This window comes from Fundulus heteroclitus, unplaced genomic scaffold, assembly GCF_011125445.2.
Source record: "Fundulus heteroclitus isolate FHET01 unplaced genomic scaffold, MU-UCD_Fhet_4.1 scaffold_53, whole genome shotgun sequence".
NCBI classification, from domain to species: Eukaryota; Metazoa; Chordata; class Actinopteri; order Cyprinodontiformes; family Fundulidae; genus Fundulus; species Fundulus heteroclitus.
The window spans coordinates 386,258-409,893 of record NW_023396956.1 but is presented as its reverse complement, the minus strand read 5'-3'; the positions used below and the strand labels follow the sequence as shown (position 1 = coordinate 409,893).

The 23,636-nt window shown below is 52.8% G+C and overlaps 1 protein-coding gene across 25 annotated transcripts in view; it reads left to right on the top strand.

Moving 5' to 3' along the window:
• Positions 1–20,088, top strand: part of clasp1a (cytoplasmic linker associated protein 1a) — a 61,558-nt gene extending 41,470 nt beyond the window's left edge. For 10 of the 25 annotated variants that reach the window (XM_036132576.1, XM_036132563.1, XM_036132574.1 and 7 more), the window contains 15 exons: positions 4–167; positions 1,091–1,169; positions 1,241–1,384; positions 3,047–3,142; positions 4,802–4,951; positions 5,036–5,142; positions 9,148–9,273; positions 9,456–9,603; positions 10,821–11,061; positions 13,194–13,250; positions 13,444–13,637; positions 13,730–13,858; positions 15,322–15,528; positions 16,071–16,187; positions 18,567–20,088. In XM_036132576.1, coding sequence (XP_035988469.1) covers positions 4–167; positions 1,091–1,169; positions 1,241–1,384; positions 3,047–3,142; positions 4,802–4,951; positions 5,036–5,142; positions 9,148–9,273; positions 9,456–9,603; positions 10,821–11,061; positions 13,194–13,250; positions 13,444–13,637; positions 13,730–13,858; positions 15,322–15,528; positions 16,071–16,187; positions 18,567–18,653 — 2,046 coding nt within the window. In that variant the 3' untranslated portion in view covers positions 18,654–20,088. The remainder of the gene's footprint in view (positions 1–3; positions 168–1,090; positions 1,170–1,240; positions 1,385–3,046; positions 3,143–4,801; positions 4,952–5,035; positions 5,143–9,147; positions 9,274–9,455; positions 9,604–10,820; positions 11,062–13,193; positions 13,251–13,443; positions 13,638–13,729; positions 13,859–15,321; positions 15,529–16,070; positions 16,188–18,566) is intronic. The other 15 variants (XM_036132583.1, XM_036132581.1, XM_036132585.1 and 12 more) reach the window with 9 other exon arrangements.
• The last annotated feature ends 3,548 nt before the right edge of the window (positions 20,089–23,636 follow it).

Genomic DNA, 23,636 nt, shown 5'->3' with positions numbered 1-23,636 from the left:
CAGGTGTTCAGCATGTTCCTGGAGACTCTGGTGGACTTCGTCACGGTGCACAAGGAGGACCTGCAGGACTGGCTTTTTGTCCTGCTGACGCAGCTTCTGAAGAAGATGGGTGCAGACCTGCTGGGCTCCGTGCAGGCCAAGGTCCAGAAGGCTCTGGATGTCACAAGGTCAGAAATAAGACACCAAGCTGAAGAATCTCTGACCAGACGAGCAGTTTAGCAGTTTATCCAGGTAGATCTCACTGAGATCAAAGATCTCTTTTTCAAGAGACACCTGGCCAACAATGGAAAAACATTAGATACCATTCTGACAGAATAGGATTAAAACGGAGGATTTCTAACGTGTATCATGAAAAAAATCCCATGAACCAGAACCAGGCTCAGTGTGAACATCTGCCTCCACCCACTGGGGCTTAGAGAAGACAGAGCAGAGACACAGAAAGCTCAGAAGCTCACATTGACCCAGGAGTACTTTCTATGGTAGAGAAGACAGAGCAGAGACACAGAAAGCTCAGAAGCTCACATTGACCCAGGAGTACTTTCTATGTTAGATGGTAATAGAGGATGATCTGCCTCCCCTGATGATGTCACAGCTAACAGAACGCCCGACCAGGTGTACCTTCTATGAAGAGAAAAATGACAGAGAACAAAAAGTTAAAAGCTGAAATAACAACAAACAATGCAGATTGGAGAGCAGTAGGAGAACTCAGCAGAGAGAGAGAAATAGACCCTGATGTCCTCCAGCAGCCTAAGCCTATAGCAGCATAACTATAGAGGTAGCTCAGGGTAACATGAGCCACTCTGACTAGAAGCTTTTATCAGATCTTGTTAGCATACTGGCAGCTCAGGATTCTCCTGACATCACTGGTTTTATGGGCAGGTGAAGGCAAGTATCATCTGCATAGAAATGTTAGTGTGGTTCTGCCTGGTTCTAGATAAACAGGCCACAGAGAGCAGATCCAGCATAAATGGGTGAGTTGGAATCAGCTGAAGTCCTGGGACTGATGAAAGGTGTTCTAGATTGCAGAAACAGGGGTACTAGGTCCGGTTGTGTGGTGGAACCACCTGAGAACCTGTTTGCTCTGTTTTAGGGAGTCGTTCCCGTTCGACCAGCAGTTCAACATCCTGATGAGGTTCATCGTGGACCAGACCCAGACTCCCAACCTCAAGGTGCAGCAGGAAGCGCTGAGCAGCTCCAGGTGGTTTCAGTCACAGGTGGACTAACACCTTGCTGTCCTCAGGTGAAGGTGGCCATCCTCAAGTACATCGAGTCTCTGGCTCGCCACATGGACCCGACAGACTTTGTGAACTCCAGCGAGACGAGACTCGCCGTTTCTCGCATCATAACCTGGACCACTGAACCCAAAAGCTCTGATGTGAGGAAGGTAAGAGCGGTTCCGTTTGACTGGAGAACCCTGGAAGGTCCTTTAAAGGTACATAGTCACGTTATACGCTTTAAAAAAAGACCCAAAACCGTTTGATCGTGATAAATTAAGATTATATACACCAAGCATCCTACCTGATAATGTTTTGATGGTCCTTTTTGTGGATAAAATCATCCCCAGCACTGGGAGGCGATTAGCAAATATAAACAGACGTGGCGCCATCTAGTGACAGTATCGCAGAACTATCATCATGCCAATTAATTTTATTAATTGCGTAAATAACGGCGGACCGAGCCGTGTTGGAAGACCAACTGGTATTAATTACATAAAATGATCTAACAGCAACTTTAAGAGCCTCTTATCAGAAAATGTTCTCATGTCAGTCAACTCTGCGTTAAAATTGTAAATAAACACAAAAGGCTGTATTTAGTAACAAACTGAGCAGAAACGGAGCATAAAACACCAAAATAACAACAGCAGGATGTGATAATAATGTAAAAAAAGTCAAATAATGTCGACATTAAAGGTGCATATGGCCATGTACCTTTAAGGTCGGTTCTGTTTCAGTAACAGAGAAAATTCTGATCATCCCCAGTTTATGAAACTAATCAAAACACAGTTAGGGTCTCTGATCCCTGACATGGTTCTGGATCCAGAACCTTCATCTATCAACACCTGATAGGAGCTCTTGGAGCACGGGTCCATTTGGAGAACCTTGGTTCCATCAGGAGAGGAACGCTGCGGTGCGTCTGGACCAAGGTTGACACCGTTAGCTATGAAGTGGACCGGGTCAGGACACATAACTGGACCGGTGCTCTGGAGGGTTTTATCAGCAGCATTGACGCCTCTGAATAGAACCGGGTCTAAAAGAATCTCTGGTTCCACCCAGATGCTTTTGATGAAACCATCCAGCGCTGGGGTCCACTTTATGGTAACCTTGTTGGATCGAGCTCTGGGCTTAGAGCATCTTCTCTGACGGCACCGTTGATGCACAAAGGTCCAGTAGAGGTTCTAGAGCAGTGTTCCTCCAGGTCCGGTGTCCTGGTCCAACACACCAGGATCAACGGCTGAATGACCTCCTCAGGTTCTCCAGAGTTCTGCCGGGGACCCGATTGTTTGAGGTGTGCTGAAGCAGAGACACGTAGAACAGCTGCAGGATCGGACCTGGAGGACCAGAACTGAGGACCACTGCTCCAGAACCACATCTGCTGCCTTCATCTTTTACCCAGCCATGGAAACCAGGTTCTGAAGGTCCGGCTGAGGAAGAGGAGGGTCCCGCTGCTGGATTGACCCGTTCCCAACCAAGAGACGCCGTCGTGTTGGACTCCTGGAGACGGTCCTGGTTTGGACTGGGCCGCTTATTCTGGGATGTCCTGCAGCCTGAAAGGCTGAATTCTGGCTAAATGCTCATTTCTAGCTTTCAGACCGATCAAAGCAGGAACCCGGATCGACCCGGCGCCGTCTCTGCCAGCCGGCGCCGTCTCTGGGTCGATGACCTGGTGTCAGCGGCCCGGTTCCTCTGCCGGTCCGGTCCGTGTAGCACGTTCTCCCCCCGCTGGGTTGGTCCTGCGGCGCTGCTCCTCAGTGGGTCGGGCTCAGCGGTGCTGGTGTTTACCTGTTTGGTCCAGTAACTCCGGTTCTGCTTATTGTGATGTGCTCCAGAACCTGCACAGCTGGGCGAGCGAGGAGCTGGCCGGCTGGTCCGGCTCTGCGGCACTTCTGTCCGCTGAGGGTAACCTGGAGGAAAGGTGTAAGCAGGTAGAGCCGATAGCCAATCACAGCACGCCACGCCCGCCTGCGGGAGTCTAAGCACCAGAGACTGTGACCCGCCACTCACCTGCGGTTCTGTTTGACTGAGTAACACCTGTAGACCCGGCTTCTCCAGCCGCCAGAACCCACCGACGTCTAACCTCGCCGTTCCTCCTGACCGCGCATGAAGCACAGAGCCCTGGAAAGTATTGACACCCCAGAACCTTTCACATTCTGCTAGGTGGACCCCATGGATCTGACCCAGAACCATCCTGAGACCGGGCCGGAGGTCCACCTTCCATCTGGACCTACCAGCAGGTCCACCTTCCAGCAGGTCCACCTTCCAGCAGGTTGTCCTTCCAGCAGGTCCACCTTCCAGCAGGTCGACCTGCTGAGGCTCCGGCCAGAGCGTAACGTTGGTGGTCAGATGTGGAAAGTTTGATGGGTGTGAATACTTGCAGAGCAGCGTTTCACTCACATGAATGCTGCTTGTTCCACTCAGACTAACGAGCTGCCGTCCAATCACAGACTAACGAGCTGCCGTCCAATCACAGACTAACGAGCTGCCGTCCAATCACAGACTAACGAGCTGCCGTCCAATCACAGAGCTGCATGCTGCTGGTGCTTCTGCAGGTTTCTCAGCGTGTTCCTTTGGTCAGACTCGTTATTTCTCCAGATGTTTAGAGGTTTCCCTCCTGACTCCTCTGACAGTCTCACGTTTAGCCGATGGAGGTACAGAACCTGACGGTTCTTCTTGGGTTTTCAGAACATTCAGGTCTGCAGCCAGAGGCACGTTAGAGCGCTCTTGTTGAGGCGAGGGACGAATGACTACGGAGCTGTCCAGGTTAAAATGTTCATGAGGCTTAAGGTCCAGTTAGAACCAGAACTAACAGGCAGAACCAGGAGTCCATGTTTGTGAAGGAACTCCAGGGAATCAGCTGATGGACAAGAAACCAAACTAGAAGCAGGATTACCATCTCAGCAGAAGAACCGTGGGTTCCTGGGGGCCCTGGAGAACCACCGTGGGTTCTGCAGGGTCTGGTGGAGGAGATGGTTCCATCTCATCTGGTTCCATCCAGTGAACATTTCCACTTACCGTCTCTGCAGAGACAGAACCTGGGCTTTCAGACCCAGGTCCGGTTCCTAACGAGGTCCAGCAGGTAGTCCAGATCTCCAGAGCTGGTTGGAGGAACCTGGAAGAACTGGTGGTTCTGCAGAACTGGCTCTGATTCAGAACCGTGTTAGAACCTGATGAGGAGCATTGGAGCTGCAGAGGCTTTGTGTGTCAGGAGGATGTTGGGGAACGGGTCGGTTCTAGCAGAACCACCTTTAGAGACGACAGAACGTCTTTGGTCTCCGTTCTGACCCAGAACAGAGCAGTGGTCGATAACGACCTGAACTTCTCAGCCTTGTTCTGGAGGTTCTACCTGTACTGTTCGGTTCTGCAGACCCGGTTCTGTGAGCTCGCCTGCATGCTGCAGCTCGGATCTCTGGGTAGAACCTGCGGTTCCTTTCCTGTGAATGCAGCGTCTCCTAACAAACGTTTGTCAGCAGGTCCGGTTCTCCCGGTCCCTCCCTCTGTGGACACGGAAAGCTGGTTCTCCTGGCTGCAGAACCGTGGTTCTGAAGCCAGAGGACTTGTCTGCAGTTCTGCTGCTGTGTCCGCAGGCGGCCCAGGTGGTTCTGATCGCGCTGTTCGAGCTCAACACGCCCGAGTTCACCATGCTGCTGGGAGCGCTGCCCAAAACCTTCCAGGACGGCGCCACCAAGCTGCTGCACAACCACCTGAAGAACTCCAGCAACGCCAGCAGCAACGTGGTGAGTCCTCCAGCCGGGCCGGGCCGGACCGGGCCGGGCCGGACCGGGCCGGACCGACCCCAGGCTGATGTTCTCCTTCTGCAGGGCTCTCCAAGCAACACCATGGGCCGGACGGCGCCGCGCCACGCCCCCAGCAGAACCAGCCCCCTGACGTCTCCCACCAACTGCTCCCACGGAGGCTTGTCCCCCAGGTAGGCAGAACCCTGAGCGGTTCTGGACGGTTCTGGACCGCCCACCTCCTCGCTGCGCATGCCTGGCTGTGGCTTAACATGTGGTACCGGCTGCCGGGTCACACAGAGCTGTCAGTGGACCCTCAGTTTATTTGGACCCTCAGCCGGTTCTGAAGCCTTTCAGGCTGCAACACGTTCCGGACCTTCCTGCTGCTAGAACCCGGCTGTTCATCCAGAACTCTGACCCAGTAGGACCGGGTCTTAGTGGGTCGGTGTAGATGAGTCCTGGTCCTCCACACCTGGTTCTGCAGAACTCTGCTGTGCGCTCTTAGTGGACTCAGGTGTGGAGGTCCTGCAGAACTGGAGCTGGAGGGTTCTAGATGTTCTTCATGCATCCGCTGCTTCAGACTTCTGGTCTCTAAATTCTCCAGATGTCCTCGTTGGGGACGGGTCGGTCCAGCAGCTGGACCCTCCTCCTCTTCTCATCGTCTTGGTGGACCTCCCTGGAGGAGACCTGGTCCTGGAGGCAGCAGATGTTGCTCTAGCATCAGAGGAGAGGAGACCATGATCCAGCCTCCTACCATCTCTGAGCCTGGGTGCTGGGACCAGTTCAGGCTGGATGCTGCTTCTCCACAAACATGTGGAGAACTGGTCCATGATGGTCCCTCTGGTCCTTGATGGTCGGTCTGGTCCTTGATGGTCCCTCTGGTCCATGATGGTCCATGATGGTTCCTCTGGTCCTTGATGGTCCATGATGGTCAATGATGGTCCATCTGGTCCATGACGGTCCATGTTGGTCCATGACGGTCCATCTGGTCCTTGATGGTCCATGATGGTCCATTATGGTCCATCTGGTCCATGATGGTCCATCTGGTCCTTGATGGTCCATGATGGTCCATGACAGTCCATGATGGTCCATGATGGTCCATGACGGTCCATGATGGTCCATCTGGTCCTTGATGGTCCATCTGGTCCATGATAGTCCATGTTGGTCCATCTGGTCCATGATGGTCCCTCTGGTCCATGTTGGTCCATGATGGTCCATCTGGTCCATGACGGTTCATCTGGTCCATGATAGTCCATGTTGGTCCATGATGGTCCATTTCGTCCATGATGGTCCCTCTGGTCCATGATGGTCCATGTTGGTCCATCTGGTCCATGATAGTCCCTCTGGTCCTTGATGGTCCATCTGGTCCTTGATGGTCCATCTGGTCCATGATGGTCCCTCTGGTCCATGTTGGTCCATGATGGTCCATGTTGGTCCATGATGGTCCATTTCGTCCATGATGGTCCCTCTGGTCCATGATGGTCCCTCTGGTCCATGTTGGTCCATCTAGTCCATGTTGGTCCATGATGGTCCATTTCGTCCATGATGGTCCCTCTGGTCCATGATGGTCCATGTTGGTCCATCTGGTCCATGATAGTCCCTCTGGTCCTTGATGGTCGATCTGGTCCTTGATGGTCCATCTGGTCCATGATGGTCCATCTGGTCCATGATGGTCCCTCTGGTCCATGTTGGTCCATGATGGTCCATGTTGGTCCATGATGGTCCATTTCGTCCATGATGGTCCCTCTGGTCCATGATGGTCCCTCTGGTCCATGTTGGTCCATCTAGTCCATGTTGGTCCATGATGGTCCATTTCGTCCATGATGGTCCCTCTGGTCCATGATGGTCCATGTTGGTCCATCTGGTCCATGATAGTCCCTCTGGTCCTTGATGGTCGATCTGGTCCATGTTGGTCCATCTGGTCCATGATGGTCCCTCTGGTCCATGTTGGTCCATGATGGTCCATCTGGTCCATGACGGTTCATCTGGTCCATGTTGGTCCATGATGGTCCATTTCATCCATGATGGTCCCTCTGGTCCATGATGGTCCATGTTGGTCCATCTGGTCCTTGATGGTCCCTCTGGTCCTTGATGGTCGATCTGGTCCTTGATGGTCCATCTGGTCCTTGATGGTCCATCTGGTCCTTGATGGTCCATCTGGTTCATGACGGTCCATGTTGGTCCATGATGGTTCCTCTGGTTTTTGATGGTCCATGATGGTCAATGATGGTCCTTCTGGTACATGATGGTCCATCTGGTCCATGATGGTCCATGTTGGTCCATGTGGTCCATGACGGTTCATCTGGTCCATGATAGTCCATGTTGGTCGATCTGGTCCTTGATGGTCGATCTGGTCCTTGATGGTCGATCTGGTCCTTGATGGTCCATCTGGTCCTTGATGGTCCATCTGGTCCTTGATGGTCCATCTGGTTCATGACGGTCCATGTTGGTCCATGATGGTTCCTCTGGTTTTTGATGGTCCATGATGGTCAATGATGGTCCTTCTGGTACATGATGGTCCATCTGGTCCATGATGGTCCATGTTGGTCCATGTGGTCCATGACGGTTCATCTGGTCCATGATAGTCCATGTTGGTCCATCTGGTCCATGTTGGTCCATGATGGTCCATTTAATCCATGATGGTCCATCTGGTCCTTGATGGTCCCTCTGGTCCTTGATGGTCGATCTGGTCCTTGATGGTCCATCTGGTCCTTGATGGTCCATCTGGTCCATGATGGTCCCTCTGGTCCTTGATGGTCCATCTGGTTCATGACGGTCCATGTTGGTCCATGATGGTTCCTCTGGTTTTTGATGGTCCATGATGGTCAATGATGGTCCTTCTGGTACATGATGGTCCATCTGGTCCATGATGGTCCATGTTGGTCCATGTGGTCCATGATGGTTCATCTGGTCCATGATGGTCATTGATTGTCCCATCCGGTCCATCCCAGAAGCCTCTGAGTCCAGAGAAGCTGAACCTGCTCTGAGGAGAACATCAGGTTCTTCTCTGCTCAGTGGTTAGGGCTGGATGGTGGAGCTGGAGAACCTCATGAAACATCAAAGTTCTGGACGGAGAACCGTCTGGCTGTCCAGCTGAAGCTGGTTCCTGATGTTCCTCCAGGTTTCTTGGATGGTTTCATGCTGATCTGATCTGCAGATGGAGGAACATGAAGGTCTGTCCTTAATCAGTTTTCTGTCTTCAGACAAACTGAAGATCTTCTGAACATCTCTGCTCCTCAGAAGCTCCTCTTGTCATGGATGCAGCTGTTTGACCGGATCAGGATTACGATGACCTGCTGGAACATTTTGGGCAACGTGTTGCAGCCTGACGGCCTGGGCAGGTTCTCCCTGGAGATCCACCGATTGCTCCATCATGAGGTCCTCAGAGACTCAAGCATCTGGATTTCATGTTTATTAAATGCATAAAACTTTAAAAGCATCAAGCTGCAGCTTTAGTGAGGAGTATTACTCCTGAGAACATCTGCCACCTTCTGATAAGCCGGGGTTAAGCAGAATAAATCCAGATAATTATCGGATCGGTGCGTCTCTGCTCTCTAAGGCTACGTTCACACTGCAGGTCTTCGTGCTCAATTACGATTTTTTTGGTGCGGTCGTTGACATTTCCAAATATATGTGACTTGTCTGTGATCTCCTGTGTGAACTGAAAGTGTCCCGCATGCGCATTAGAGGACGTGATGACGTCACACGTAGCAAAGCGTCCTCAGTGTTTGCAGAAGTAAACATGGATTATAATGCTGGCGCGCATTTTGCGGTCATTAATTTATTTTCTAACCTGAGCTTTCTCTCCACTGACTGCTCTCCTCATTATAGTCCGCTATGGGTGTCGTCTCTCTTCCTGTTTCTGCACAGCAGGACGCAGAATAGTGACGTTTGTTAAATATCGGTGACGTACAGGTGGGATAAATGCGACCCGGCCATACAGACACAGGTCACATTAGGAAAGATCAGATCTGTGTGGTTCAGACGGTCATAAAAAGATCAGATCCAGGTCACATATGGGCAAAAACATCTGAATTGGGTCCCTTCAGGCTGCAGTGAGAACGTAGCCTAAGGTTCTGTGTGGTGGTGTGCAGGTTGTAGAACCCGGACGGTTCCGTTAGCAGCACTGGGTCGGCGGTACTGACACTGTCCCTGAACCCCAACTCCTCTCTTTGTGTCCCCCCTTCCTGTTGCCACAGTCGGTTGTGGGGTTGGGGGGTCGACGGGCCCTCCAAGCACCCCCCGGCCCCTCCTCCACCCCCTCCGCCTCACTCCACCCCTGCCGCCCCCTGCCTCAGAGCCCTGCGCCGAGCCTTTTCTCCCAGGTAACAGGCAGCCTGCGCCGCCCCGCCTCTCGCCGACCCGTCCTGTGACGGAGGCGGCGCCACGCCTGCTCCGTGTGTGGCATGCGACCTCACCCGTCGGCAGAAACACGCACGCACGCGGGCGGGCGGGCGTGTTTCTGCTGCGCCTTCGCGGTGTGACGTGTCCTGTGTCTCTCCGGCAGCATGATGGAGTACGACACGGAGAACATGAACGCCGAGGAGATCTACAGCTCGCTGCGCGGCGTCACCGAGGCCATCCAGAGCTTCAGCTACCGCAGCCAGGAGGACCTGAACGAGCCGCTGCGGCGGGACGGCAAGAGGGACGACGCGGTGAGTGTCTGCTGCTGCCACGGTAGCTGCTGCCACGGTAACTGCTGCCACGGTAGCTGCTGCCACTGTAACTGCTGCCACGGTAGCTGCTGCCACGGTAGCTGCTGCCACGGTGACTGCTGCCACGGTAGCTGCTGCCACGGTAGCTGCTGCCACGGTAGCTGCTGCCACTGTAACTGCTGCCACGGTAGCTGCTGCCACGGTGACTGCTGCCACGGTAGCTGCTGCCACGGTGACTGCTGCCACGGTAGCTGCTGCCACTGTAGCTGCTGCCAGGGTAACTGCTGCCACGGTAACTGCTGCCACGGTAGCTGCTGCCACGGTAACTGCTGCCACGGTGACTGCTGCCACGGTAGCTGCTGCCGCGGTGACCGTCTCACCAGGACGTTACCGTGGCAGCAGAGTGACATCGTTACTCGTTAAGTCGCTTCAGGATGAAACTAGCATGAAAGCCGTATTAGTAGCGGCGCCGTTAAGAAGAGCTCAGCCAAGGTAGAACCGGGACACCAGAACCAGAACCTGTGTTTCATCCAGCTGGGTTCTGGACGACAAACCAAGGTTCCATGTCCGCCCTACAGCAGCACCGGTACCGCCACTGAGACGGTGACCCAATGAGGCGTCACAGAACCGGTTCTGGACCCAGAGAGCTCCTCAGCACGGTTCTGGAGCTGATGGAAGCGGGTCATCATTTAAAAAGGCTGAACTGGACCGGACCAGGTGATAAAAGGTCCGTTTAAACACTAAATCCACTTGGTCGGATTTTACAGAACCCGTCCAGATTCCACTGTGTTCTGGTTAATCCGGTGAACTGGGCCGGACCAATGAAAGCCTCCATGCAGACAGAACCTGCAGCTGGACGGGCCGAGCCGCAGAACCCATCGGACCAATGAAGGGATGATGAATCAGAACCACTGCAGCGTTGTCCCAGTGATCCTGGTTCTGCTGCTCCAATAATGAACATCAGTTGTTCTGGTTCAGACCAATCGCTGTTCTTCCTGCTCTAAGCACAGAACCATGCAAACCGAACAGAACCGTAGAGACGCTCGGTTCTGATGCAGGATGTTCTGTAAAGCAGGATTTTCTCCAGACAGGTCCGGTTCAGGGCTCGGCCTTTGAATCAGAACCAACAGCGATGAAGCTTGAGTCATTTAGACGAGTGTTCTGACGGTTCTGTTGAGGCCCGGTTCTTTGTGAACGTCCTCCTTCTTGTCCAACAGGTGGGAAGGGAAGGCGTGGCCCCGTCTCCAGGTTCCGATGCCCGTCTGGGTCCAGAGGCGGTGGAAGGCGGCCGGACCGCCCTGGACAACAAGACGTCGCTGCTGAACACGCCGTCGCCGCGCTCCTTCTGCGGCCCGCGGTCCCGCGACTTCTCGCCGTACGGCGACTCCGTCTGCAGCTACGACAAGAGCGCGCTGAAGGAGGCCGTGTTCGACGACGACGTGGAGACCTTCCGCGACTGTGAGTGTCCGCCCGCCTGGTTCTGGCCCGGTTCTGTTCACTGTTCTGTTCATGGTTCTGTTCACGGTTCTGTTCACGGTTCTGTTCATGGTTCTGTTCACGGTTCTGTTCACGCTGCCGGCCCCGTTCTGTTCACGGTTCTGTTCACGCTGCCGGCCCCGTTCTGTTCATGGTTCTGTTCACGCTGCCGGCCCCGTTCTGTTCACGGTTCTGTTCACGCTGCCAGCCCCGTTCTGTTCACGGTTCTGTTCACGGTTCTGGCCTGGTTCTGCTCACGGTTCTGTTCACGGTTCTGGCCTGGTTCTGCTCACGGTTCTGTTCACGGTTCTGTTCACGCTGCCGGCCCGGTTCTGTTCACGCTGCCGGCCCGGTTCTGTTCACGATTCTGTTCACGGTTCTGTTCACGCTGCCGGCCGGTTCTGTTCACGGTTCTGTTCATGATTCTGTTCACGGTTCTGTTCACGCTGCCGGCCGGTTCTGTTCCCGGTTCTGTTCACGGTTCTGTTCACGCTGCCGGCCCCGTTCTGTTCACGGTTCTGTTCACGGTTCTGTTCACGCTGCCGGCCCCCGTTCTGTTCACGCTCAGAACCGGCACCACTGACCCAATTAGCGCATCGTTTGCTGTCACGCTTATCTGGACTGGGTTCTGGAGTGGAGATGTTAGCGGACCGGCAGTCTGACGGTTCCTGTTCTGATGGCAGAACCAGGCAGAACTCCTCCCAGCAGGCGGACCAGAACCGTTTCTCTGTTCTGTCTCCACGGGTTTCGGTGTCAGGTGATACCTGACCCGGTTCTGTAGGCAGAACCTGTGATGGGGTCTCGTGTTTGGACCTCTCAGAACCAAATGTTCTGAAGGTCGGTCCTCTTGGTTTAGATGCAGACGTCCATCCACACCAGAACCGTCACCTGCAGCGCTTCAGTTCTGCAGAACCAGCGACCCGGTCACCTGGTTCAGGTGTAGCACGGCGGTGCAGAGGTGGGGTTAGTCTTCCATGGCGGCTGATTGGTTGGAGTCTTTGTCATGGCAACCTGACGTCTCCACCCTCTTGTTCCAGTTGGTGTTTGTGTTGCTGTCATCACATTGTTCTCTCTGCACCTCCCCCTCCTCCACCTTCCACCACCTCCCCCCTCATCCCTCCTCCCGCTCCTCTGCCACCATTCTCCTCCACCTCCCCCTTCATTCTCCCCCTCCACCTTCCACCATCCTACACCCTCCACCACCTTCCTCCACCTCCTTCCACCTTTCACCTTCAATCCTCCTCCACCCTCCTCCCGCTCCTCTGCCTCCATTCCCCTCCACCTTCATTCTCACCCTCCACCTTCCACCACCTTCCTCCTCCACCTTTCACCTTCCACCCTCCCCCTCATCCCTCCTCCTGCTCCTCTGCCACCATTCTCCACCACCTTCCACCCCCCTCCTCCATTTTCCTCCACCTTCACTCTCACCCACCACCATCCTACACCCTACACCACCTCCCTCCACCTTCCACCCTCCTCCTCCATCTTCATTCTCCTCCACCTCCCTCCACCCTCCTCCCGCTCCTCTGCCACCATTCTCCTCCACCTTCATTCTCCCCCTCCACCTTCCACCCTTCCTCCTCCCGCTCCACCCTTCTCCTCAACCTTTCACCTTCCACCCTCATCCACCTTCACTCTCACCCTCCACCTTCCACCACCTCCATCTTCCACCCTCCTCCCGCTCCTCTGCCACCATTCTCCTCCACCCTCCACCTTCTACCCTCCTCCTCCATTCTCCTCCACCTTCATTCTCACCCTCCACCTTCCACCACCTTCTACCTTCCTCCTTCCACCACCTTCTACCCTCCTCCTCCATTCTCCTCCACCTTCCTCCCGCTCCTCCTCCTCCATTCTCCTCCTCCACCTTCCACCCTTCCTCCTCCCGCTCCACCCTTCTCCTCAACCTTTCACCCCCTCCTCCTCCTTTCTCCTCCACCTTCCACCTTCCACCCTCCTCCTCCTTCATTCTCCACCCTCCACCTTCCACCCTCCTCCTCCCCCTTCATTCTCACCCTCCACCTTCCACCCTCCTCCATCTTCATTCTCCTCCACCCTCCACCTTCCACCCTCCTCCCTCCTCCTCCACCCTCCTCCACCCTCCTCCACCTCTGCAGGCCAGCGGCAGGAAGCTGGTGAGAACAAGACGGGTCTTCCTAGAAGCGTGGCTCCGGGTAAACATGCTCTCCCTGACTCCTCCACCTTTCCCCTCAGTTCTGTCTCCACCCTCCTCGTCCTTCGCTGCTTCTCCGTCTGATGTTTTCACTAACGGCTGCGTCAGATTCTTTCTGCTTCAGCTCAGCGATGTCCTCGCCCTCCTGACTGGAGGTCTGGTTCCAGCTGACCTCCCTCTGTGCTCCACCCTAGCAGTCGGTGCGGACCACTCCGACCTGCTGGCCGACCTGCTGAAGGAGCTGTCCAATCACAACGAGCGCTCCGAGGAGCGTAAGGGAGCCCTGGTGGAGCTGCTGAAGATCACCCGTGAGGACAGCGCGGCGGTGTGGGACGAACACTTTAAGACCATCCTGCTGCTGCTGCTGGAGACGCTCTGCGATAAAGACGTAGGTCACCTGGTTCTGATCCGGTTCTCCTTCCTGTCGGCAGGACTGGACCGGGCCTCGGGCCGGTTCTGACCTTCTGTCTGTCTCTGCAGCACACCATCCGGGCCCTGGCTCTGCGTGTGCTCAAAGAAATCCTGAGGAACCAGCCGGCCCGCTTCAGGAACTACGCTGAGCTGACCATCATGAAGACGCTGGAGGCCCACAAGGACTCTCACAAGGAGGTGGGGGGGGGGGGGGGTAGACCCGAGCAGCTAAGCGCTGCCAAGGCCTCACAGAACCATGGAAGCGGCCTGTTGGAGGCTGTGCACCTGCTAATAATAATAATAAGAGATATCTATCAGACTTCAGTTCCTAGTAGTAAAATCACAGCGTTAATTTAAGTCCATTTTATTATTAATTTCTTTTATCACTCCTGACCACTAGGGTGCGATCTTAGAACTTTCTCACAGTTCCTCCAACATGTTGCCTTCTCAGTGTCGTTACAATGTTTACTTTTAATGTTGGGTGTAACAAAAAAACGCACCATGCATGTCCAGGAAATTCCTCCATGGGTCAGAACTGGACGCGTGAATCAAAGAATTGCATATATTTAACCAAACATCATCAGTTATTGTTATTTAGCTTCTTTTTTCCATTTAACCTTAAGATATATTACATTTTCTCTCCGTTTAGTTGGATTAGTTGGAGTAGAGTTTGGATATTGTTTTTTTGGGAGGTTTTCTGTTGCTAGAACCTAATAGGATTTTAAGTCTCGTCCTCCTCCAAAGAGATTTTAGCATTTTAATGGAATTGTAAATGGGCGTGGCCAAACGGCTCCACAGAACCACAGCACCAGAACCACAGCAGCAGAACTGCAGCAGAACCTCTGCAGCAGAACCGCAGCAGCAGAACCTCTGCAGCAGCAGCAGAACCGCAGCAGCAGAACCTCTGCAGCAGCAGCAGAACCTCTGCAGCAGAACCTCTGCAGCAGAACCTCTGCAGCAGAACCTCTGCAGCAGAACCGCAGCAGCAGAACCTCTGCAGCAGAACCTCTGCAGGGGGACGAGTCCACAGAAGAGCGTAGAACAATAGCTGCAACCATTGACCTGCAGCTCCAGAAGCTTGGAGTCACTCTGGGTCACAGGCGCCAGTACTTTTCCTCTGGCGGCAGGTTTCTGGCAATCAGCTGATCCGTCAACAGAACCTTCAGCACTCAGAACTGAGCCTGGGCCCGGTCCAGCTCCGCTCAGCAGGGCTGCGTGGCTTTTACCTTTAATGTAAAAAGTTTCAGTTCTTTAGCTTTTTTTATTTTCTTTATTTCTCCTTTTCCTCGCGGCTGAAAGCAGAAACATTCTCCGCATTAATTCTAGCAGAATAATTCTGGACCATGACGAGGTTCTGGTTCCTGAAGGAGTTTGGCTTAGTTGGGTTTTGGTACTTCCCAGAACCGGTTCTCTACATTAACGATGTCGGTGCTGCCAGCTTTACTAACCAGAACCTGAACCCCATAACAGATTCTGGTGTCTGTAAAGGTTCTGATGATACCAGCCCGGCCCAGAACACCTTCAGAACTCGTCCAGAAGGCTTTCTGGGTCTGGAACAAGAGAACCCAGATAATGAGTGAAAATGTGGGAGCTGAAGAACTTTTGGACCTGCGTCTGTCCGTGAAGTGAGCAGGAACCAGAACCGTTCTGTTGTGTTCCAGGTGGTCCGAGCGGCGGAGGAGGCGGCGTCCACGCTGGCCGGGTCCATCCACCCGGAGCAGTGCATCAAGGTTCTGTGTCCCATCGTGCAGACGGCCGACTACCCCATCAACCTGGCCGCCATCAAGATGCAGACCAAAGTAATCGAGCGCATCGCCAAGGACTCGCTGCTGCAGCTGCTGCCGGACATCATCCCCGGACTGCTGCAGGTCGGCCCGCTTCTTCCCGGCTCGGCGCCGGCCCGCTTCTGCAGAACCAGTGTCCAAAGTTAACTTATGATTAGCCTGAGCTACACGCTAGCTGTTAGCAGACGTGACGTAGCTGCTCCGTCACATGTTTGTTGTGAGAGGAGCAGAGAGCAGAGGAACATCACGGAGCAAATAAACACGACTTATCTGGTGCAAACGTTCACTGCCATGTGGCAGCTGGTCCTCTGAAATGTTCCGCCCAAACAGAACATTTTAAAAGTTCTGCCGTCTGGCTGAGCCGGCGGCTGCAGAATCTTCCATCACGGCTTATTTGGACAATGTTCATATTTGGACAGTGGGAACTATTTGCCTTATTTGTCCCTGGAAATGTTTGCGTGCTCTCTGCTCCCGCTGGACTCCTCCCACGTTCCCGCTGACCTCGCCGGTGCGTGCGTGTGGCGTGTGCGTGATGCGTGTGGCGTGTGCGTGATGCGTGTGCGTGTGGCGTGTGGCGTGTGCGTGATGCGTGTGCGGCCGGCGCCTGATGCTGTGTCTCTGTGCAGGGCTACGACAACACGGAGAGCAGCGTGCGTAAGGCCAGCGTCTTCTGCCTGGTGGCCATCTACTCTGTGATCGGAGAGGACCTGAAGCCCCACCTGGCCCAGCTCACGGGCAGCAAGGTACCGCGCACACGCAGGCCCGGCGGGTCGGCGCTGATCAGCAGACGGCCGCCTTATCTTCTTCCCATGTTGTTATTTGTCAGCTGGTTCTAACCGGCCGACCCGTAATAAAACCCAGGCGGGCGACCTTGAGTTATGTAAAGGTGACCTCTGAGGGTCAGGCCCACCTGAAACCGTCGGTCAGAACCGTCTCAGGTCCGTAGTCCGGTTCTGGTCGCCCTCATAACAGAACCCGACTCACTCAGATCCAAGGGAACAAAACCACACAACAAAGAAGCGTGGTACCACAAGACTACTGGGAGAACGTCCTCTGGGCCGATGACCCAAAGCAGAGATGTTGTTCTGTTAAGGTCCGTTCTGTTGAGGTCCGTTCTGTTGAGGTCCGTTCTGTTAAAGTCCGTTCTGTTAAGGTCCGTTTTGTTGAGGTCCGTTCTGTTAAGGTCCGTTCTGTTAAGGTCCGTTCTGTTGAGGTCCGTTCTGTTAAGGTCCGTTCTGTTAAAGTCCGTTCTGTTAAGGTCCGTTTTGTTGAGGTCCGTTCTGTTAAGGTCCGTTCTGTTAAGGTCCGTTCTGTTGAGGTCCGTTCTGTTAAGGTCCGTTCTGTTAAAGTCCGTTCTGTTAAGGTCCGTTCTGTTGAGGTCCGTTCTGTTGAGGTCCGTTCTGTTAAGGTCCGTTCTGTTGAGGTCCGGTCTGTTGAGTTCCGTTCTGTTGAGGTCCGTTCTGTTAAGGTCCGTTCTGTTAAAGTCCGTTCTGTTAAGGTCCGTTTTGTTGAGGTCCGGTCTGTTAAGGTCCGTTCTGTTAAGGTCCGTTCTGTTAAGGTCCGTTCTGTTAAAGTCCGTTCTGTTAAGGTCCGTTTTGTTGAGGTCCGTTCTGTTAAGGTCCGTTCTGTTAAGGTCCGTTCTGTTGAGGTCCGTTCTGTTGAGGTCCGTTCTGTTAAGGTCCGTTCTGTTAAGGTCCGTTCTGTTGAGGTCCGTTCTGTTAAAGTCCGTTCTGTTAAGGTCCGTTCTGTTGAGGTCCGTTCTGTTGAGGTCTGTTCTGTTAAGGTCCGTTCTGTTAAGGTCCGTTCTGTTAAGGTCCGTTCTGTTGAGGTCCGTTCCAGGTCTGTCGAGGTCCGTTCTGTTAAGGTCCGTTCTGTTAAGGTCCGTTCTGTTGAGGTCCGTTCTGTTGAGGTCCGTTCTGTTAAGGTCCGTTCTGTTGAGGTCCGGTCTGTTGAGTTCCGTTCTGTTGAGGTCCGTTCTGTTAAGGTCCGTTCTGTTAAAGTCCGTTCTGTTAAGGTCCGTTTTGTTGAGGTCCGGTCTGTTAAGGTCCGTTCTGTTAAGGTCCGTTCTGTTAAGGTCCGTTCTGTTAAAGTCCGTTCTGTTGAGGTCCGGTCTGTTGAGTTCCGTTCTGTTGAGGTCCGTTCTGTTAAGGTCCGTTCTGTTAAGGTCCGTTCTGTTGAGGTCCGTTCTGTTGAGGTCCGTTCTGTTAAAGTCCGTTCTGTTAAGGTCCGTTCTGTTGAGGTCCGTTCTGTTAAGGTCCGGTCTGTTAAGGTCCGTTCTGTTAAAGTCCGTTCTGTTAAGGTCCGTTCTGTTGAGGTCCGTTCTGTTAAGGTCCGTTCTGTTAAGGTCCGTTCTGTTGAGGTCCGTTCTGTTAAGGTCCGTTCTGTTGAGGTCCGTTCTGTTGAGGTCCGTTCTGTTGAGGTCCGTTCTGTTGAGGTCCGTTCTGTTAAGGTCCGTTCTGTTGAGGTCCGTTCTGTTAAAGTCCGTTCCGTTCTGCTAAGGTCCGGTCTGTTAAGGTCCGTTCTGTTGAGGTCCGTTCTGTTAAGGTTCGTCTGTTGAGGTCCTTTCTGTTAAAGTCCGTTCTGTTAAGGTTCGTCTGTTGAGGTCCGTTCTGTTAAGGTCCTTTCTGTTAAAGTCCGTTCTGTTAAGGTCCGTTCTGTTAAGGTCCGTTCTGTCGAGGTCCGGATTGTTGAGGTCCGGATTGTTGAGGTCCGTTCTTTAAAGGTCCGGCTGCAGTATCCCCATCAGATTGCGCTCCAGACTTTGACTAGGCCACCCAGAGACCTTTGAGCCATTATGAGGGGAACCTGCTGAAGGTCCAGAAGCAGCCCAGACCGCCCTGTTGTGGTGGGCTGGTTCTGGTTCTGCTGGGTTAGTTTCACTCCAGATGTAAGGGGCCCACAGAACCTTTTCTCAGAAGTCTGGAGGATGTTTCAATGAGACGGGTCTTTACTACAGACCAGCCGGTTCCCACCGATTTCTTCCTGAAGGGATAAAATCATCGAACATGCTTTCTCCACTCGGGTCGGCTTTGATTAAAAACCTTGAAGAGGAGACGATGACTGAGTGCCGGGTTCTGGGTTTTCCTGTTAACGGGTCGGTTCTGTGTTCTCTGTGTTTGCAGATGAAGCTCCTGAACCTCTACATCAAACGGGCCCAGACCACCAACAGCAACAGCAGCAGCTCCTCCGACGTCTCCTCCCATAGTTAATGAGCGCGCCTTCGGACCCGCAGAACCAGAACCCTCCCCTCCAACATTCCCCCGGTTCTGCTGTGCTCCTGAGGTGGACCAGACCCAATCCTCCTGCAGCACCTTCTCTTCCTCTGGAGACCTCATTGTTTTCCCATCATGCAACTCACCTGCGCCGCGTGCAGCGATGTCATGTGGCCAGAACTTTGGGATGGAACCGGACCGTGGTTCGCTGAAGCCTGTGCTTTGATTGTCTTTTTTATGATGACTTGTCTCCTGGTTCCGTGCAGACAGAGATTGGACCTTCAGAACGAGACGCTGCAGACCGTCACCGTCCGGATCGCGACCCGGAGACCCGGTTCAGACCGAGCCTCCGCGTCTCGTTCACAGACCGCATGGTGCCGGTTCGCTGCGTCTCCGGGTCTGAGCGTGCTCAGGTCCAATCAGCGCATCTGGGTCAAGTTCTGCGTTTTTAAATGTGTCCAAAGAGAAAAAAGATCCGCTTCACGTGAACTAAAGATCCGTTAAAAGAACTGCAGGCTCGGAGGTCGTGATTGGTTCAGAGTGCTGACCCGCTAACCGATTGGACCAGAAGAGCCGGGTCACTGACCCAACTGTCCAATCACAGAGGTTCGGTTCCTTAGCTGGATGACCAGGCAGCAGTTGTTCGGATCCCAGGTTCTGGGTCCGCTGCTGTCTCCTGGTGGGCGGTACCTCAGGAGGAAAGCTCTGTGATTGGTCCGTTCCTGACTCTGTTCTGCAGCTGGTTCTGGTCGGACTTCCTTAAGTGACCAGGAAAGGACCAGGTTTAGTTTAGAAGAACCAGCCCCGGGTCTGGTTCTTCTGGAGACCATGTTCAGCTTCTGTTTGGACCGGAACCACTGCGGAGCTCAGAGAAGTCCAAACTCTGGTTCTGTACATAACGTCGATGGTGTTAACTAACTTTTTGCACGTTAGCTTGCATGTGAGCAGCAGCGCCGGTGGCTCCGCCTCTCAAAGTGCACTTCGTCACATTGGCCGGGTTCTAGTTCCTGAAGAGCGACTCCAGAACCGTTTGGAGGAATGGGCCGGCAGCTTTAAACTGGACCCTGCCCAGAACTTAGTGGAAACGTTCTGCTGCTGATTCATGATCCCGTTTACTTTCAGGAAGTCCATCATGTCTTAGTTCTGGTCGACAGTGAGGAGGTCCGGTTCCAGGTCCACTTAGCAGGAATTCATGTGGGAACTTCTGGTTCGGTACTGAAATGGACCTGAGCTCTTCGGCCCGCCTCACTGCTCGTCGTTCTGGAAGAAGATCTGAACGGTCCGGCCGGCACCAGAACCTGCTCACCGTTTGTTCCTGCTGTATTTATGTTTTATTTAATGAGGTTTTATCCGCTCCTGGTCAGAACCGGTCCAGAAGTCGCTGGTTTTGGTTAAAATCCGCCTGAAATAAACCGACATGAATTTAAACTTCTCTTCTCGTTTCCTGTTTGTGATCCGGCTGAAGTCCAGTTTGGCTGCTCCCATCGGTTCTGCTGTTTCGGGTCTAAATAATGCAGGACATCAGTTTAGGAACCGCAGGTTCTGATATACGAAGCATGGAGCTTTGGACTCAGAGCGGACCCGGCTGAGACCACAGAACCACTGAAGCAGATTTAATCACGGAAAACGACGTTTTCTCCAAAATGTACGACTTCACAAATCATCCAGGTCTCCGTTTTCTATCAGCCGTACAAAAATAAAGAACGTTACGAGAACAAAGAACTTTACGAGAACAAAGAACGTTACGAGAACAAAGAATAACAGAATAAAGGATGTTAAGAGAACAAAGAACGTGAAGAGAACAAAGGTTACGAAAATAAAGAATATTAAAAGAATAAAAAACGTCATGAGAATAAAGAACGTTAAGAGAACAAAGAACATTAAGAGAATAAAGAATGTTAAGAGAATGAAGAACATTAAGAGAATAAAGAACGTTAAGAAAATGAAGAACGCTAAAAGAATAAAGAACATTAAGAGAATAAAGAACGTTAAGAAAATGAATAACGTTAAAAGAATAAAGAACGTCTTGAGAATAAAGAGCGTTAAGAGAACAAAGAACATTAAGAGAATAAAGAACGTTACAAGAATTAAGTATAACAGAATAAAGGATGTTAAGAGAACAAAGGTTACGAAAATAAAGAATGTTAAGAGAACAAAGAATGTTAACAGAATAAAGAACATTAAGAGAATAACAGAATAAAGTTCACAGAATGAAGAGAATAATAAACGTTAAGAGAACAAAGGACCTTTAGAGAACAAAGAACGTCAACAGAATAAAGAACATTAAGGAAACGAAGAACGTTAAGAGAACAAAGTATGTTAAGAGAACAAAGAACACTAAGAGAACTAAAAACGTTAAGAGAACAAAGAAAGTTAAGACAATAAAGTACGTTAAGAGAACACAGAACATTTAGAGAATAAAGAACATTGAGAAGAACATTAAGAGAACAAAGAACGTTAACAGAATAAAGAATGTTATGAGAATAAAGAACATTAAGAGAACAAAGAACGTTATGAGAATAAAAAACATTAGAACAAAGAACGTTAAGACGATAAAGAACGTTAAGAGAACAAAGAACGTTAAGAGAACAAAGAACTTTAAGATAATAAAGAACGTTTAGAGAATAAAGAACCTTAAGAGAGCAAAAGGCATCAAGAAAACAAAGAAAGTTAAGACAAGAAAGAACGTTAAGAGAACAAAGAACATTTAGAGAACAAAGAACATTAAAACAATAAAGAATGTTATGAGAATAAAGAACTCATTGCTTCATAGTCCTGATACTAATACTAATGTGAAGCTGGTTTGCTGAAAACATTCAGCGTTTCCTTAATTGTGAAACTGATACGAAAGAGAACAAAGAACGTTAAAAGAATGAAGAATGGTAAGAATCCATCAGGGGTCCATGTGCTCCGCCCTTTGCATCCATTAGGGCCCCATGTGCTCCACCCTTTGCATCCATCAGGGCTCCATGTGCTCCGCCCTTTACATCCATCAGGCCCCATGTGCTCCGCCCTTTACATCCATTAGGGCCCCATGTGCTCCGCCCTTTACATCCATCAGAGCCCCATGTGCTCCGCCCTTTACATCCATCAGGCCCCATGTGCTCCGCCCTTTACATCCATTAGGGCCCCATGTGCTCCGCCCTTTACAACCATCAGGCCCCATGTGCTCCGCCCTTTACATCCATTAGGGCCCCATGTGCTCCGCCCTTTACATCCATTAGGGCCCCATGTGCTCCGCCCTTTACAACCATCAGGCCCCATGTGCTCCGCCCTTTACATCCATTAGGGCCCCATGTGCTCCGCCCTTTACATCCATCAGGCTCCATGTGCTCCGCCCTTTACATCCATTAGGGTCCCATGTGCTCCGCCCTTTACATCCATCAGGCCCCATGTGCTCCGCCCTTTACATCCATTAGGGCCCCATGTGCTCCGCCCCTTACATCCATCAGGCCCCCATGTGCTCCGCCCTTTACATCCATTAGGGCCCCATGTGCTCCACCCTTTGCATCCATTAGGGCCCCATGTGCTCTACCCTTTGCATCCATTAGGCCCCCATGTGCTCCGCCCTTTACATCCATTAGGGCCCCATGTGCTCCGCCCCTTACATCCATCAGGCCCCATGTGCTCCGCCCTATTTCCATTAGGGCCCCATGTGCTCCGCCCTTTGCATCCATTAGGGCCCCATGTGCTCCGCCCTTTACATCCATTAGGGCCCCATGTGCTCCGCCCTTTACATCCATCAGGCCCCATGTGCTCCGCCCTTTACATCCATCAGGCCCACATGTGCTCCGCCCTTTGCATCCATCGGGGCCCCATGTGCTCCGCCCTGTACATCCATCAGGCCCCATGTGCTCCGCCCTTTACATCCATCAGGCCCCATGTGCTCCGCCCTTTACATCCATCAGGCCCACATGTGCTCCGCCCTTTGCATCCATTAGGGCCCCATGTGCTCCGCCCTTTACATCCATCAGGCCCCATGTGCTCCGCCCTTTACATCCATCAGGCCCACATGTGCTCCGCCCTTTGCATCCATTAGGGCCCCATGTGCTCCGCCCTTTACATCCATCAGGCCCCATGTGCTCCACCCTTTACATCCATCAGGCCCACATGTGCTCCGCCCTTTGCATCCATTAGGGCCCCATGTGCTCCTCCCTTTACATCCATCAGGCCCACATGTGCTCCGCCCTTTGCATCCATCAGAGCCCCATGTGCTCCGCCCTTTACATCCATCAGAGCCCCATGTGCTCCGCCCTTTACATCCATCAGGCCCCATGTGCTCCGCCCTTTGCATCCATTAGGGCCCCATGTGCTCCGCCCTTTACATCCATCAGGCCCACGTGTGCTCCGCCCTTTGCATCCATCAGAGCCCCATGTGTTCCGCCCTTTGCATCCATCAGGGCCCCGTGTGCTCCGCACTTTGCATCCAACAGAGCCCCATGTGCTCCGCCCTTTACATCCATCAGGCCCACATGCCATCCGCCCTTTACATCCATCAGAGCCCCATGTGCTCCGCCCTTTGCATCCATTAGGGCCCACATGTGCTCCGCCCTTTACATCCATCAGAGCCCCATGTGCTCCGCCCTTTACATCCATCAGGCCCACATGTGCTCCGCCCTTTACATCCATCAGGCCCACATGTCATCCGCCCTTTGCATCCATTAGGGCCCACATGTGCTCCGCCCTTTACATCCATCAGGCCCACATGTCATCCGCCCTTTGCATCCATTAGGGCCCCATGTGCTCCGCCCTTTGCATCCATCAGGCCCACATGTGCTCCGCCCTTTGCATCCATTAGCGCCCCATGTGCTCCGCCCTTTACATCCATCAGGCCCACATGTGCTCCGCCCTTTACATCCATCAGGCCCCATGTGCTCCGCCCTTTACATCCATCAGGCTCACATGTGCTCCACCCTTTGCATCCATTAGGGCCCCATGTGCTCCGCCCTTTGCATCCGTTAGGGCTCCATGTGCTCCGCC